We start from the raw sequence: 17,583 nt of genomic DNA, 5'->3' as shown, positions 1-17,583 counted from the left end.
TGCATCATTGTTTATATACAACCCCTGGCCATTTCTGCCTATGCATCATTTTGTTTAGTACTGACCAGGTGTCCCCCTCTGCCAGGTCGCCCTTGGTGATTGGAATGAGCTAATTAATGCAGATTATGATGCCCAGAAGAAACTGAAAGGCAAACATAGCACCAAAGGTCGGGGTCGTACCATTCCAGACCCAGAACAGAGTATCACGCAGTAAGTTCCATACATTGATTGCTGCTAGCTCAAGTGTATTTACAGAGAACTATCCTAACCTTTTCTCTGTTTCCAATCTTTAATATTACAGTGATGGAGCACTGGTTCCTTTGGGACCCCTGGTCGACACAGGATTGAAAAATAATGCTGGGTATACTCTGAATTACAATGAGTACGTTGTATATGACCATCACCAGGTCCAGATGAAGTATTTACTGCAAGTTCAATTCAACTATGAATCTCTGTGGTAATAGAATATATGAATGGAAGATTCCAGGCGGTCTTAATGCACATGTAATATAACTGGAACGTCTGTAGGCTGATCCACAGGCAACAGTGTAAACAGGGCTGTAACCCAGCCAGATAACCATATACCTTTTTACTAGCACTGCTTAGAAGATTAAATAAAATGTACATGCCATTGCTATGGGCCACAGGCTACAGCCTGCTTTTTAGTAAATAATGCCCTCTAATGTGTAATAAATACACCTACAGTATGAATGAGTATTTCTGACAAAGACTAAAAATATTTCTTGGGTTAAATTCACAAGGTTGATTCTGGGGTGTCACTTCCAAAACCGCATGTTATATTGGGATGCGGTCAACATCCCGCTGGACGGGATCCCGGCGGTCGAAATCCCGACCGCCACAATCCCGACATATTCTCCCTCCGTGGGTGTCCACAACACCCATAGAGGGAGAATATAATAGTGTGCCGAGCCCGCAGCGTGGCGAGCGTAGCGAGCCCGCCGGCAAGGGGCTGCGTTCCGCTCGCCACCCCTGTCGGGATTGTGTGGTCGGGATTCCGGCGTCTGTATTTCGACCGCCGGGATCCCGTCCAGCGGGATTACGTACTGATCCCATTATATTTTCTAGACTAAATTTATAATGCCAAATTGTCATTTAATAAAGATTGTAGAATATATGTAAATTGTAACTTTTTAAGCTGTATTAGATGTTTACTTTCTCTAGAAAGAGTGTCTGATACAGAAATGCACTGAGCAGGTTACTGAAACTTAAACAAAACAGACTATTAGTGGTTATGTAGGTAGTGGCCTGTGGACATTGGCAGCCGTGGCTATCAACAGGAAAGTGATATTAAGGGGATTTCCTATCAGAGTGAGACAGTCCTCAGCCATGCATGTGACATCAGGCATGTCATGGAAGGAGAGGATAAGGCCCTCTTCACTATTGCATTACTTCTGGTTTCTTTTGGATCTTCAATCAACAGAGGAGGAAAAGTCCGGACAATGTGTCAACATCTGGGAACTTTATCTCAATTTCCTCCAGATAGGGTGTAAGAGAAAAGCTGGTATGGAGGGGGAATAAACTGACAGATATATATGATATAATAAAAATGTGACCCCCACTGTGGGGGAAGTGCTATGGCTCAGTCAGACCCGCACTGACTTGTCACATATTGATGGCAGGTACAAATAGTAATCTGTGGATCAGGGTGCTGTTCACATTTCTATTAAGTGGTCTCTAGTACAGATAGATCTCTTAAAGAAGGGAATATTAGAAGCCAAGAATTATATTGATGCTACAATGTTTTACAAATTGTAAAAGAACACGTATGGGTTGTTACTGCTCTGTAAATACACATGCATTTTTGTACATTCTTGTCTGCGTCTCATTTCACTCTTAAAACATTTGCAGTTTTGGGTAAGCATTTGATAAATAAACCACAATCCATGGTTAGAACATTGCAAGTTTAATTTATTAGAGATTTAACAATTTGTGTAAAACTGACCCGTACCATACAATACAATACAATTAGATTGTTTTATTCCATGTTTTTACAGTGTTAAGCCTGAAAGCAAGTCAGCAAATACACATTGCCATACTGATCCCCACAGGCTATCTGGCATATCACCGATGAGTTATCACTGTGCGCTGTAGGAGAGGGTGATAGGCAGGTAACTGCTCCCTCACAGTGGAAGACTCCCACCTGGAATGGCACAAGGATGTTATTAGAAGTGTAACAATATGCATGTCCGTCTCCTAAAAGGGATTTATTAGGATATCACGATGGATGGGATGCCGGCAGTCAGAATACCGACAGTGGCATTCCGACCAACAGCCCCCGAGAAAGAGTATCCTAACCCTCCCTTGTGGGTGCCTAACCCTATCCCCCCCCCCCCCCACTTGGTGCCTAACCTTAACCTCCCCTTGTAAGTGCCTAACCCCCTCTCCGCGGTACCCAACTATACCCTTCCCTACACCGTAACCCCCCTTCTGATGCCTAAACGTAACCTCCCACCCCCCGCAGCAGGATGAGAGCGTGCCCCGCTGAAAGAACATTCGGGATTCCGGGTGTTGGTATTTTGAAGCCGGGATCCTAACCCCTGGCGGTATTTAGACACCGGGCTTATGCCGTCGCTCTGTATTTTGACTGACGGGATCTCCCTTAAAGAGTACTCACCTGTCTGAGAGGGTCACACTTCCAAATCTTCACACTACGGTCAGTGGATGCCGTGATCACAAGATCATTCATCACATTGAGGCAAGTAATAGAAGCAGAGTGAATCTGAAAGCAGGAAAACTTGTCACACACGTGTAATCAATGTAAACCAGAAAGGTGGCATAACCAGACACACAGCTTCTTATGCTACTGTAATTTATTCATATAGCTGCAAGTTTCTGCAGCACTGCATGAATAGAACACATATCCATAGTAATGAGGGCCCTGTCTGCAAAATCTTACAATCAAAAGCATTGCTGGAATTTAATTTTTACTTTGACAGAATGATCACCTAATCCTACCTGTTAAGCCAAATTATTCTTCATTATTGTTAATTCAATGTAGAGGTCTGTGCAACAACCAATTATTTTTGTTACAACAATCACTTCAGCATACTTTGTAATTTGTTATAGTTCCATTACACCATTGGTTCAATTAACATTTTTCCTGTGACTCCATGCATCACCACAGTCCAGCTCTGTTGAAGTAACATCATGCACAGAGTATCTCAAAGATAATTCCTACGTGGATGGTTTCCCTACATATGCAGGATATTTGTTACTGATGTGCACACTGATTTGCAGCCCATACTGTATGTACAGTATGTTTTAGCAAAGTGTGAAAAAATAGGATTTTAATTACCTACCAGTAAATCCTTTTCTTGTAGTCCGTAGAGGATACTGGGGTCCACATTAGTGTCATGGGCACTTTAAGAATTTGATAGTGTGGGCTGGCTCTTCCCTCTATGCCCCTCCCACCAGACTCAGTCCAGGAAACTGTGCTCGAGGAGACGGACATACTTTGAGAGAAGGACAGAAAAGATAGTGGTGAGATTTCGAACCAGCACACCCAAACTAGAGGAAAGCCAAGCTAACCAAACTTTAAACCAGGAACAGCAACCGCTGAACCAACAATACTTAACCAAGTAACAATGCAGGAATAAACAAAGCAGTGGGCGGGCGCCCAGTATCCTCTACGGACTACGAGAAAAATGTACCGGTAGGTAATTAAAATCCTATTTTCTCTTAACGTCCTAGAGGATACTGGGGTCCTCATTTAGTACCATGGGGATGTACCAAAGCTCCCAAACTGGGTGGGAGAGTGCTGAGGTTCCTGCAGAACTGATTTACCAAACGGAAGGTCCTCAAAGATGCCAAAGTATCGAACTTGTAGAACTTAGCAAACGTTTTCGAACCTGACCAAGTAGCTGCTCGGCAGAGCTGTAAAGCCGAGATACCCCGTGCAGCCACCCAGGATGAACCCACTGACCTAGTAGAGTGGGCCTGTATAGATCTTGGAACCGGCAGGCCTGCAGTAGAATAAGCATGCTGGACAGTGAGCCTGATCCAGCGAGCAATAGACTGCTATGAAGCAGGACACCCAATCTTATTGGGAGCATAGAGAACAAACAGCGAGTCAGATTTTCTGTGATGAGCTGCTCACTTCACATAGATCGTCAAAGCCCTTACAACATCCAAGGACTCTGAAGTAGCAGAGGTGTCGGAAACAACCAGAACAACAGTAGGTTGGTTAATATGAAACGCAGACACCACCTTAGGTAGAAATTGTTGACGAGTTCTAAGTTCAGCTCTATCTTCATGAAAAATCAAATAGGGGCTCTTGTGAGACAATGCCCCCTGCTCTGACACACGTCTTGCTGAAGCCAAGGCCAATAGTGTAACGGTCTTCCACGTAAGAAACTTTACGTCAACGTCCTGTAAAGGCTCAAACCAATCCGATTGCAGGAACTGCAACACCACGTTGAGATCCCAAGGTGCCGTAGGATGTGCAGAACCCCCTTCAAAAATATCTGAACCTCAGGAAGAGAAACCAGTTGTTTCTGGAAGAAAATGGTTAAGGCCGAAATCTGGACCTTTATGGAGCCCAGACGTAGACCCACATCCACACTTGACTGCAGAAAAAGAAGAAAACGTCCCAGTTGAAATTCCACCGCAGGAAATGTCCTGTTTTTCCAAATACGGTGGTAATGTTTAGCCGTTACCCCCTTTCTGGCTTGGATCAAGGTTGTAATAACCCTATCCGGGATCCTTTTCCGAGCTAGGATTTGACGCTCAACCTCCATGCCGTCAAACGTAGCCGAGGTAAGTCTTGATAGACGAACAACCCCTGTTGCAGAAGATCCTCGCAAAGAGGTAGAGGCCACGGGTCCTCTAGGAGCAACTCCAGTAGATCCGCGTACCAGGCCCTTCTTGGCCAGTCCGGAGCAATGAGAATTGCTTGAATTTTTTCCATTTTTTATTCTTTTGAGAATTTTTGGGATCAATGGAAGTGGTGGAAACACATACACCATTTGGTAGACCCAAGGAGTCACCAAGGCATCCGCCGCCACTGCTTGTGGTTCTATCGACCTGGAACAATACCGCTTGAGCATCTTGTTGAGTCGAAACGCCATCATGTTGATTTGTAGCATTCCCCACCGACGTGTCAAGCATCCGAACACTTCCGGGTGAAGGCCCCACTGTCCTGGGTGGAGGTCGTGTCTGCTGAGGAAGTCTGCTTCCCAGTTGTCTATTCCTGGGATGAAGATTGCCGACAATGCCACGGCGTGTCTTTCCGCCCAGAGGAGAATCCTTGACACCTCTGACATTGCTGCTCTGCGTTCCTCCTTGATGGTTTATGTACGTTACCGCCGTCACATTGTCAGACTGAACCTGAATGGCGTGATCTTGAAGAAGATGTGATGCCTGTAGAAGGGCGTTGTATATGGCCCTTATTTCCAGAATGTTGACTGGGAGGATGGTTTCCTGACTTGCCCATTTTACCTGGAACTGTTCCCCCTGGGTGACTGCTCCCCAACCTCTGAGGCTTGCATCTGTGGATAGCAGAATCCAATTATGAATCCCGAACCTTCGGCCCTCTGCCAGGTGAGAAGTCTGAAGCCACCACAGAAGAGAAATCCTGGCTTTTGGCGACAGACGGATCCTCTGGCATGTGAAGATGCGATCCGGACCACTTGTCCAACAGATCCAGCTGGAAGGGCCTTGCGTGAAACCGTACGTATTGTAGTGCCTCGTAAGAGGCTACCATCTTCCCCAGGAGGCAAATGCATAGATGCACCGATATCCGGGTTGGTTTTAGAACAACCCGTACCATTGACTGGATTTCCAATGCCTTGTCTAAAGGAAGGAATACCTTCTGTGCCTCCGTATGCAGTATCATCCCCAAGAACGGAAGCCTCCGTGTTGGTTCCAGATGAGATTATGGTAGGTTCAGAATCCCACCGTGATCCTGGAGTAGTCGGGTTGAGAGGGCAATGTTGTCCAACAACCTCTCCCTAGATGGTGCTTTTATCAGCAGATCGTCCAGGTACGGCATTATATTCACTCCTTGTTTGCGTAGGAGAGACATCATCTCTGCCATTACCATGGTACACACCCTCGGTGCCGTAGAGAGTCCGAACGGCAGGGCCTGGAACTGGTAGTGACAGTCCTGTAATGCAAACCTTAGATAAAGCCTGATGAGACGGCCAAATCGGAATATGAACGTAGGCATCCTTGATATCCAGAGACACCAAGAATTCCCCCTCTTCCAGACCGGAGATCACCGCTCTTAGACACTCCATCTTGAACTTGAACACCCGTAAGTACGGGTTCAACGACTTGTGGTTTAAAATGGGCCTTACCGAATCGTCTGGTTTCGGTACCACAAACAGGTTGGAATAATAACCCTGGTTTTGCAGCTGAAGTGGAACTGGAACAATGACCTGAGTCTGTACCAGTTTTTTAATTGCTTCCTGTAAAGTCATACTTGCTTCTTGAGAAGCTGGTAAACCTGATTTGAAGAATCTGTGAGGTGGGAGTTACTGAAACTCCAGTCTGTAGCCCTGGGTGATAAGTTCTTTGACCCAGGGATCCTGACATGATCTTGCCCATATGTGACTGAAATATCTTAATCGGGCTCCCGCCTGACTGTCTTCCAGGCAGTGCGGTCCACCGTCATGCTGAAGGCTTAGAGGAAGCAGAAGCGGGGTTCTGTTCCTGTGAACCTGCAGTTGCTGGTTTTCTGGGTTTACCTCTATTGCCTTTGAAGGACGTAGAAGAACCTTTGGTTTTATGTTTAAATTTAGCTTTACGAAAGGACTGCAGTGTTGGAGCAGAGTAGGTTTTCCTAGCTGGGGAGGCTGCGGAAGGAATGTATGTAGACTTACCCGCAGTTCAGCTCCAAACAGGGCCTCACCTGTAAATGGTAGGTTTTCCACGTCTTTCCTGGAATCCGCATACGCAGTGCACTGGCGTAGCCATAGGCCCCTTCGTGCTGACACTGCCATGGCCGTGGTGCGTGCATTAAGCAAACCTATTTCTTTTATGGCATCTACCATAAAATTTGCCGAGTCCTGTATATGCTGTAGGAGTAAAATTATCTCCCCCCGGATAAGGAATCTAACTCGTCAAATAGATTACCTGACCATTTAGCAACCCTGGGCCACCCCACCAGCTGTGTACAGGGATTTGAGAGTGTTCTCAATTTTGCGGTCAGCCCTGTCCTTTTAAGGAGGCTGCCCCAGGGACAGGTAAGACTATCTTACGTGACAACCTAGATACCGATGCGTCAACAATCGGTGGGTTCTCCCATTTTTTTTTTTCTATCATCCTGAGGAAAAGGGAAGGATGCGAGTAATCTCTTAGGGATCTTAAACTTTTTATCAGGATTAACCCAGGTTTCTTCAAACAGAGAATTCAACTCTTTTGATTCAGGAAAAGTAGCAGAGGATTTCTTTTTTTACATTAAAATAAAACACCTCATCCTCTTCTGTCACCTTATCAGGAGTCCACCTCACCCTCCTCTGCGTCTGACACATCGTCATCAGTGTCAGTCTGCAGGATCTGGGCCAGTGTACGCTTGTAGACAAATGGTAGGGGTCTGAGACGCTGCTATGGGAACTGAATCTCTATTTATCAGGTCATCCACAGACTGTCTTAAGTATTGCGTCTCTCTCATTCTGGGATAAATTTATTAGAAATATTCGAGATCATCCCTTTTAGAGAATCCAACCATGCTGGTTCGGATCCACTAGCTTGAGAGTGTGTACTATCCTGAGTACATTGTAGTGATCCCCCTGGGGAAGAAAAACACTCTGCTGTGCATGAAACACATTCCTTAGACATTGTAATGTGAAAGTACACACGCACACACACAGGAGAAAAGGTTAAGCACAGTTAACCCTCACAGAGCCCTTCTAGGTAGAGACAGAGTAAGATGGAGCCAGCTAGCCACACAGCGCCCTTCTTGTAAAGCTTAAGCCAAGCTGGGTCGCAGACTAAGTACCCTTAATAGGGTATCAGTACTCTTATACTGCCCCCCCCCCCCTTTTACTATGATCCCCTGGTACCGCTGAGGTAATCTGGAGTCCTTGTGGAGGAGCTGTGCTTCTTTGCCAGTCTGTTCAGTGAGAGCTGCAAAGAGAAAATGGCGCTGGTGAGCCGCTGGATCCGCTCAGTGAAGCCCCGTCCCTTAATGGCACACTGTCTTCCCAGATTTTTATACTGGCTGAGGTTATATGGTTTGCTTTACAGTGGGTTAGAACCCCTGTAAGCTGTACTGCCAGTGCGGATATTGTTAGTTGTGGCCTCAGTTCACCCCTCATAGCGGAACACACATACACACTACATGGCTCTGGAGCCACAGCCTGCCTGTCAGCGCTGCGTTCCTACCCTCATGCCGCCATTTCAGCCAGCGACCCGCTAACCGGGACGCCGGCTTCCCACTCTCCACTCTTCTTACTTCTGGCTCTGTTAGGGGTGGTGGCGTGCTGTGGGAATGTACGCTCGCCGTGGTGGGGATTGCAAATGGTTCTCTCAGGAGCTCAGTGTCCTGTCAGTGGGGAACGGGACCATTAACCCTTCAAGAGGTTGGGCCGTTCTTCCCCCTAAGTCCCACGAGGCAGGCAGGCTGGTGCCATCCAGTCCTGCCTAAAAATAACAAACCGATAAAATAAATGCAGAAAACTCTTCAGGAGCTTCCAGCGACATGTCTGGCTCGTCCGGGAACATTTTTTAAACTGAGTCTGGTGGGAGGGGCATAGAGGGAGGAGCCAGCCCACACTATCAAATTTTTAAAGTGCTCATGGCTCCTAGTGGACCCATCTATACCCCATGGTACTAATGTGGACCCCAGTATCCTCTAGGACAGGGCTGGCCAAACCGGTCCTCGAGATCTACCAACAGTTCATGTTTTCCAGGCCACCTGTAGAATTGTCAGATAGGAATGAATGCAGCACATCTTAATTAGTAATGACTACACCTGTGCACTAGCTAGGTGGTCTGGAAAATGTGAACTGTTGGTAGATCTCGAGGACTGGTTTGGCCAGCCCTGCTCTAGGACGTAAGAGAAATAAAATAAAAAAATAATTTTGTTCTTGTGTAACTGACCGTGGGTGGTCTGTTCTGGTTTTGGGAGTGGTGTTTGGGCTACCTTTCCAGGGCCTGAAGAACAAAGAAGGGAGGTAGAGTTTGATAGTGGTCATCTTCAACCCAAATCGCTTTGGAACGCAGAGTGCAGCACTACCTAACCCCTTTCCTGTAACACCAGACCAGTTCTGTTTAATCCTAATGTTGCTGTGCAACTTGTGGTCCCAGGAAGTAGAGCACAAGATCCAAACTGAATGAGCTTTGGCTGGAACTGCTGCTCTGAGATCTGTGCACTATGCTCCTGTAGTCCTAATAGACGTTAATTCTGCTCCAGACCTCAGGGACCAAGTCCTGGAAGTAGTTTGGGTGAGAGTTAAAGCTAAAATTCCCAGCCCTGACTCTCATCCATGTCCTTAGTCAGTGCTGTGCCCACTACCCAGGAGTCCTTATCCAAATACGGCATTTATGATCACCCACTGTCACAAGTCAACAGCATCTACACAGCACCCAGAAGCAAGCTTTTACAAGTAACAGGTACACAAGGGTTACTTTTGCCAGAAAAAAACCTGTATATTTTTGAACTGTGGGAGGAAAGTAAACTCATGCAAACTTCAAATAGATGACCTCTTGGTCAGAATCAAACAGTAAGCAATTCTAATAACTGTGCTGAACACCAGAGCTTACATCAGTCAAAGTTATATTGATGCAACAAGAAACATATAGTACTCTATATATAACCTTAACCCCAAAAGAATGCCTTTTTAAGATACGGGAACAAAGATTGAAGCCCTACGGTTGACTGTTTCTCATACGTCCTAGAGGATGCTGGGGTCCACTTCAGTACCATGGGGTATAGACGGTTCCGCAGGAGCCATGGGCACTTTAAGACTTTTCAAGGGGTGTGAACTGGCTCCTCCCTCTATGCCCCTCCTCCAGACCTCAGTTTAGAAAATGTACCCAGGCAGACTGAATGCACTCCAGGGGAGCTCTACTGAGTTTCTCTGAAAAGACTTATTTTAGGTTTTTTATTTTCAGGGAGAACTGCTGGCAACAGTCTCCCTGCTTTGTGGGACTTAGGGGGTAGAAGTAGGAACCAACTTCCTGAATAGTTTCATGGCTCTGCTTCTGGCTGACCGGACACCATTACCTCCTGAAGGGAACTGAACGCTAGCTGCGGCTATGTGCTCACTCCCACAGCCCGCTGTCACCCCGCTTACAGAGCCAGAAGTCAAAAGACAGGTGAGTGTAAGAAGAATCCTTCAGACATTGTTACGGCTAAAAGGTACCGCGCAGCAGGCGGGAATGCTGCGCGCCATGCTACCCACACACATACAGCCACTGCGGTGCGCCCTGGCCAGCATGAAACCTAGAAACGGATAGATATAGAGGGCATAAGATGCCGAGGCACAGCCCTACCCCCGCCACTATAAATATTGGTATCAAAAACTCTGAGGAAAAACGCGCCATTGCGGGGGCGGGGCTTCCTCCTCAGTCAGCCAGCACACTGCTCAGCACCATTTTCTCTCCCTCCAGGCTGCAGAGAAGAACGCTGGTCCTCCTCCACTGCTGAACCAAGTATCAGGGTGAAAAACGGGGGGCACAGTGAATTTGGTGCTAGATATTATTGTGAATATCATTACAAAAGCGCTACAGGTCTGTGGGCATTTTGTGTTTCACAGACAAGTTGTTACTGGCGCTGGGTTGTGAACTGGCAAATCCTATCTGTCCTTCTGACAGATTTTACTGTGGGTCTGTCCCCTATAAGTACCAGGGTGTCTGTGGTGTGGTTGTGCACGTGTGTGACATGTCTGAGGCAGGGAGCTCTTCCCCTGAGGGACCCATTTTAGGGACACAGAATTGTAATGTGTTGGCGCTGCCGGCACACCACGAGCCTGAATGGGTGAAAGAATTACGTGATAGTGTGAATCATATCAGGAGGAGATTAAATAAGTCTGTGTCACATGCAGAGAGCTGGGGAAAATCAGTAGAAGATGTGATTTTTCATAGTTCTGCCTCTTCATCCACAGGCGACCCCGCTGGGTCACATAAGAGACCATTTGCACAAATAGTACATACTGATACCGACACGGACTCTGATCCCTGTGTCGACGATAGTGATTCCAGGGGGATAGATCCTAATTTGGCAAAAAGCATTCAATATATGATTGCTGCTATGAAGGAAGTTTTGGAAGTTACGGAAAGCCCTCCTGTACCTCAGGAAAAGGCTTATTTTTATAAAGAAAGGAAAATTAATGTAACTTTCCCTTTTCTCATGAGCGGAATACTCTATTTGAGGGAGTTTGGGCAAACCCTGAAAAGAAATTTCAGATTCCCAAAAGGATTCAGGTTTCTTATCCTTTCCCGGAAGAGGACAGGAAAAGATGGGAGTCACCCCCTGTATTAGACAGTGCCCCGTCAAAGTTAACTAAAAAGGTGATTCTCCCTGCACCAGGGACGGCTTCACTAAAGGAGCCGGCATACCGCAAGTTGGAGACTACGTTAAAATCTATTTATGTGGCCAATGGTACACTGCTCAGGCCCACCATTGCTTGCGCATGGGTGAGTAGGGCTATTGAAAAATGGTCAGGTAACTTGTCATCGGAAATTGACACGATAGAGACGAGATACTCCTAACGTTAGGTCATATAAAAGACGCAGCTGCATACATGCTAGAAGCCATGAAAGATATTGGACGCTTAGGTTCAAAAGCCGCTACCATGGCAGTATCCGCTCGGAGGGAGTTGTGGATTCGCCAATGGAATACTGGCGCAGAATCCAAAAGAAATATGAAGGCTCTCCCATATAAAGGTGAGGCCTTGTTTGGAGATGGGCTGGATGCGTTAGTCTCTGCGGCTGCCGCGGGTAAGTCGACATTCTTGCCTTATGCTCCTGCACCGGCGAAAAAGACACATCACTCTCACATGCAGTCCTTTCGGCCCAACAAATACAAAAAGCCAAAGGTTCCCCTTCTTTGCAGGTAAAGGAAGGGGAAAAGGAAAGAAATCCGCAGCGTCTCCAAGATCGCAGGAGCAGAAATCAACCCCTGCTTCTGCCAAATCTGCAGCATGATGCTGGGGCTCCCTTGCTGGAGTCCGCTCGGGTGTGAGCACGTCTGAAACTTTTCAGTCAGATCTGGCTTCAATCGGGCCTGGACCCATGGGTCTTACAAATAGTGTCCCATGGATACAAACTGGAGTTTCAAGACGTCTCCCAATGCCGATTTTTCAAATCGACCTTGCCAGCTTCTCTTCCAGACAGAGAAGTAGTAACAGCTGCAATTCAAAAATTATGTCAGGATCAAGTCATTGTCCTGATACCTTTGTCACAGCAAGGAGAATGTTTTTATACAAGCCTTTTTGTAGTTCCGAAGCCGGACGGCTCGGTCAGACCAATTTTAAACCTGAAAAATCTGAATCTCTACCTCAAAAGGTTCAAGTTCAAGATGGAATCTTTGAGGGCAGTGATTTCCAGTCTGGAGGAAGGGAACTTTATGGTGTCTGTAGACATAAAAGATTCTTACTTGCATGTTCCCATTTATCTTCCTCACCAAGCTTATCTAAGATTCGCGATACAGGATTGCCATTTCCAGTTCCAGACGTTGCCGTTCGGGCTTTCCACGGCATCAAAGGTATTCACCAAGGTGATGGCAGGGATGATGGTCCTCCTTCGACAACAAGGAGTCAATATAATTCCTTACCTGGACGGTCTCCTGATAAAAGCGAGATCCAGGGAACGGTTGGTGCAGAACATTGCACTCTCCCTGTCAGTACTCCAACAACACGGTTGGATCATGAATTTTCCGAAGTAACAATTGGAACTGACGACAAGATTGTCCTTTCTGGGGATGATACTGGACACAGAAGTACAGAGAGTATTTCTTCCAGTAAAGAAGGCTCTGGAAATACAGGGAATGGTCAAACAGATTTTTAAACCAACAAGAGTGTCAATATATTCGGTTGTTGGGGAAGATGGTGGCGGCCTACGAGGCCATACAGTTTGGCAGATTCCATGCCAGAGTATTCCAGTGGGACCTGTTGGACAAGTGGTACGGATCCCACCTACACATGCACCGGAAGATAATCCTGTCCTCCAAAGCCAGGATTTTGCTCCTGTGGTGGCTACACAGTTCTCACCTACTAGAGGAACGCAGGTTCGGGATTCAGGACTGGGTCCTAGTAACCACGGATGCAAGTCTCCGAGGCTGGGGAGCAGTCACACAGGGGGAAAGCTTCCAAGGGAAATGGTCAAGTCAGGAAACCTGCCTTCACATAAACGTTCTGGAATTGAGAGCCATTTACAACGGCCTTCTACAAGCGGTACATCTTCTTCAAGAGCAACCCGTGCAGATCCAGTCGGACAATGTAACAGCAGTCGCGTACTTAAACCGTCAGAGTGGAACGAAAAGCAGAGCGGCAATGGCAGAGGTGACAAAGATCCTCCTCTGGGCAGAAAGTCATGCAAGAGCTCTGTCAGCAATTTTCATTCCGGGAGTGGACAACTGGGAAGCAGACTTCCTCAGCAGACACGATCTCCATCCAGAAGAATGGGGCCTCCACCAAGAAGTCTTCACAGAGGTGACAAGTCTTTGGGGAGTTCCTCAAGTAGACATGATGGCATCTCGTCTCAACAAGAGGCTTCAGAGATATTGTTCCAGGTCGAGAGACCCTCAAGAAATAGCAGTGGATGCACTGGTGACCCAGTGGGTGTTTCGGTCGGTATATGTCTTCCCTCCGCTTCCACTGATACCAAAAGTTCTCAAAATCATAAGAAGAACAAGGGTTCGAGCAATCCTCATTGCCCCAGACTGGCCAAGGAGGGCTTGGTATCCAGATCTTCAGGAATTGCTTATAGAAGATCCTCGTCCTCTTCCTCCTTGCTAGGACCTGCTGCAGCAGGGACCGTGTGTGTATCAAGACTTGTCGCGGCTACGTTTGACTGCATGTCTGTTGAGCGCCAGATCCTAGCCCGAAAAGGGTATTCCCAAGGAAGTCATGCCCACTCTTATTCAGGACAGGAAAGGAGTAACGTCTAAACATTACCACCGTATTTGGAGAAAATATGTGTCTTGGTGTGAATCCAAGGCTCCTACGGAGGAGTTTCAGTTGGGACGTTTTCTCCGTTTTCTGCAGGCTGGTGTGGATGTGGGCCTAAGATTGGGTTCAATTAAGGTCCAGATTTCGGCCTTATCAGTTTTCTTTCAGAAACAATTGGCCTCTCTTCCAGAGGTTCAGACCTTCGTGAAAGGGGTACTGCACATCCAGCCTCCATTTGTGCCTCCAGTGGCACCATGGGACCTTAATGTGGTGTTGCAGTTCCTTCAGTCGGATTGGTTTGAACCTCTGAAGGAGATAGAATTGAAGTTTCTCACTTGGAGAGTGGTGATGCTTTTGGCTTTGGCATCCGCAAGGCGGGTGTCTGAATTGGGGGCCTTTTCTCACAAGAGCCCTTACCTGATCTTCCATGAAGATAGGGCAGAGTTGAGAACTCGCCAACAATTTCTTCCAAAGGTGGTTTCGTCTTTCCATATGAACCAATCTATTGTGGTGCCAGTGGCTACTGACACTTTCACTGAGTCAAAGTCTCTTGATGTGGTTAGAGCTTTGAAAATGTATGTCACTAGAAAAGCTCGGATAAGGAAAACAGAGGCTCTGTTTGTCCTGTATGCTCCCAACAAGATTGGGTGTCCTGCTTCTAAGCAGACTATTGCGCACTGGATCAGAGGGACGATTCAGCACGCTCATTCCACGCCAGGATTGCCGATACCGAAGTCGGTAAATGCCCATTTTACAAGAAAGGTGGGCTCATCCTGGGTGGCTGCCCGGGGGGTCTCGGCTTTACAACTTTGCCGAGCAGCTACTTGGCCAGGGTCAAACACGTTTGCTAAATTTTACAAGTTTGACACCTTGGCCGATGAGGACCTCAAGTTTGGTCAATCGGTGCTGCAGGGTCATCCGCACTCTCCCGCCCGTACTGGAGCTTTGGTATAACCCCATGGTACTGAAGTGGACTCCAGCATCCTCTAGGACATACGAGAAAATAGGATTTTAATACCTACCGGTAAATCCTTTTCTCCTAGTCCGTAGAGGATGCTGGGCACCCGACCCAGTGCGTACTTTACCTGCAGTTGTTATTTGTGTTGTGTTACGTTATTTCAGCATGATTGCTGCAATGGTTCATGCCCATTGGCGTGTTATGTTGAATGCCATGTTGTGCGGCATGGTTGAGGTGTGAGCTGGTATAAATCTCACCGTTAAATTAAAAGTAAATCCTTTACTCGAAATGTCCGTCTCCCTGGGCACAGTTCCTATACTGAGGTCTGGAGGAGGGGCATAGAGGGAGGAGCCAGTTCACACCCCTTGAAAAGTCTTAAAGTGCCCATGGCTCCTGCGGAACTGTCTATACCCCATGGTACTGAAGTGGACCCCAGCATCCTCTACAGACTAGGAGAAAAGGATTTACCGGCAGGTATTAAAATCCTATTTTTTTGCATTATGCCTAAAATGTAAACTTTTTTACATTTCATGCACTGGGCTTTAGGACTATGGGGGTTATTGTTAGAACACTAATGGGCAGAACCATGTTGCACTGCAGGGTGAGGCAGACGTAACGTGCACGGGATACGGTTGTTAGGTCGACAGTCATTAGGTCAAAAGGTCGACGTGAGTTTAAAAAAAAGATATCTTAATTTTTGTTTTTTTTCCATACTTGACGATCCACGTGGACTACGATTGGAACGGTAACCTGTGCCGAGCAAAGCGGTAGCAAATCAAGGCACCTTGCCGAAGCATGCGAGGGGACACGGTGCACTAATTGGGGTTACCCGTCACTTTACGAAGAAAACGACACCAAAAAAAGTCTAAAAACTCATGTCGACCTTTTTACCTGTCGACCTAATGCCAATGTCGACCTAATGACTGTCAACCTAAGTTGAGTCGACCCAATGACCCGTACCCCATGTGCACAGAGTTAGATTTGGGTGGGTCATATTGTATCTGTTCAGAGTAAATACTGGCTGCTTTATTTTTACACTGCAATTTAGATTTCAGTTTCAACACACCTCACCCAAATCTAACTCTCTGCACATGTTACAACTGCCCAACCTGTACTGCACGAGGGGTCATTCCGAGTTGATCGCTCGCTAGCTACTTTTTGCAGCCATGCAAACGCATAGTCGCCACCCACAGGGGAGTGTATTTTAGCTGTGCGAACGCCTGTGCAGCCGGTCCAAAAACAGTTTGTGCAGTTTCTAAGTAGGTCTGAATTTACTCAGCCGCTGCGATCACTTCAGCCTGTCCGGTCCCAGAAATTGACATCAGACACCTGCCCTGCATAAGCTTGGACACGCCTGCGTTTTTCCAACTGCTCCCTGAAAACGGTCAGTTGACACCCACAGACGCCTTCTTCCTTTCAATCTCCTTGCGATCGGCTGTGCGAATGGATCCTTCGCACAAACCCATCGCTCAGCAACGATCCACTTTGTACCTGTACAACGCACCTGCGCATTGTGGTGCATGCGCAGTGGTGACCTGATCGCTGCACTGCAAAAAACGGCAGCATGCGATCAAGTCGGAATGACCCCCCCATGGTTTTGCCCAATTGCTTTTTGGTTTGCTAACATCTCTAAATAACCCCCTATGTTTGTTGATTTACTGAGTTGCTTTTCTAATGGGGGAACCAAATTGAAACATGTTTCTACTTGTGTATAGGATAAGTATGTGAACCTGTAACCATTCAGTTTAAATACATATTACTTGGAGTCTTAAGTCACTTTATGTATTATAACTGATTGCAGGCAGCTAATTTTGTTTTGTTTTTTTCATTTTAAGAGATGAAAACATGCACCACTTACAATGCTATTTGTTTTTTAAAGAGCTAACTCAATGTAATGAACAGAGACTGGTAAACAGTGGCGATAGATGAGGGCATGTGCTGTATGAATACTACAGTAAAGTAAGCCTGGGAAGGATTAGGTCAGGTGTGGTATTATATGTCGACATATCATCCCTGGTGGGCCAGTGTTGACTTAACGTACTCCTGATGCCTGCAGTGGCTCCAGTGGTGTCTTCTAGAACCCAGCGGTCATGTGACTGACTTCCAGGTGATCCTCCAAGTATTTTTCCCCTGCCCCTAACTCTTTCTCTAGTGCCTAATCCTTAATGTCGACATTTGTTTCATTTGGTTCTCTTATCTACTTTAAGGACGTGTGAAAATCTAAGGGTTCACAAACATTCAAGCACCACTGTACCAATAAAATAATGTTCACCTTTGAATGTGTACATATTTGTTCTCTAGTCATACCACAACTATTAAAAGATTGTAAAAGCTGTATTTTGGCGCATAAGAAAAAATAATGCTGGTCAGGAACTGGTTACTGTAAGAAATGAGACACAACTGATATATCTGGAAATAACTGGTGACTGCCTTGGACAAATGAGTCTCCCACATTAGAAATACTTGGGACCAGAAGTATTTTGGATATCAGATTGTTTGAATTTTTAAATATTTGCATATTATAATGAGCTGTCTTGGGGATGGGAGCCA

The 17,583-nt window shown here is 46.5% G+C and overlaps 2 protein-coding genes across 8 annotated transcripts in view; one reads left to right on the top strand and one right to left on the bottom strand.

The window, feature by feature from the left end:
• PARP2 (poly(ADP-ribose) polymerase 2) overlaps positions 1-1,827 on the top strand; it is a 145,054-nt gene extending 143,227 nt beyond the window's left edge. Inside the window, exons 18-19 of the mRNA XM_063913453.1 lie at positions 86-210; positions 302-1,827. Of these exons, the coding sequence (XP_063769523.1) occupies positions 86-210; positions 302-461 (285 nt within the window). The 3' untranslated portion in view covers positions 462-1,827. The remainder of the gene's footprint in view (positions 1-85; positions 211-301) is intronic.
• Positions 1,828-1,908: 81 nt separating this feature from the next.
• The window catches only part of LOC134890326 (telomerase protein component 1-like), a 262,589-nt gene continuing 246,914 nt past the window's right edge, over positions 1,909-17,583 (bottom strand). For all 7 annotated transcript variants that reach the window (XM_063913448.1, XM_063913445.1, XM_063913451.1 and 4 more), the window contains exons 53-54: positions 2,636-2,740; positions 1,909-2,161 (exon numbers count right to left, since the gene is read on the bottom strand). In XM_063913448.1, coding sequence (XP_063769518.1) covers positions 2,018-2,161; positions 2,636-2,740 — 249 coding nt within the window. In that variant the 3' untranslated portion in view covers positions 1,909-2,017. The remainder of the gene's footprint in view (positions 2,162-2,635; positions 2,741-17,583) is intronic.

Source organism: Pseudophryne corroboree, chromosome 1 (assembly GCF_028390025.1).
Source record: "Pseudophryne corroboree isolate aPseCor3 chromosome 1, aPseCor3.hap2, whole genome shotgun sequence".
Taxonomy (NCBI): Eukaryota; Metazoa; Chordata; class Amphibia; order Anura; family Myobatrachidae; genus Pseudophryne; species Pseudophryne corroboree.
The sequence above is the reverse complement of the archived record's forward strand: the minus strand, read 5'-3'. Positions and strand labels throughout refer to the sequence as shown.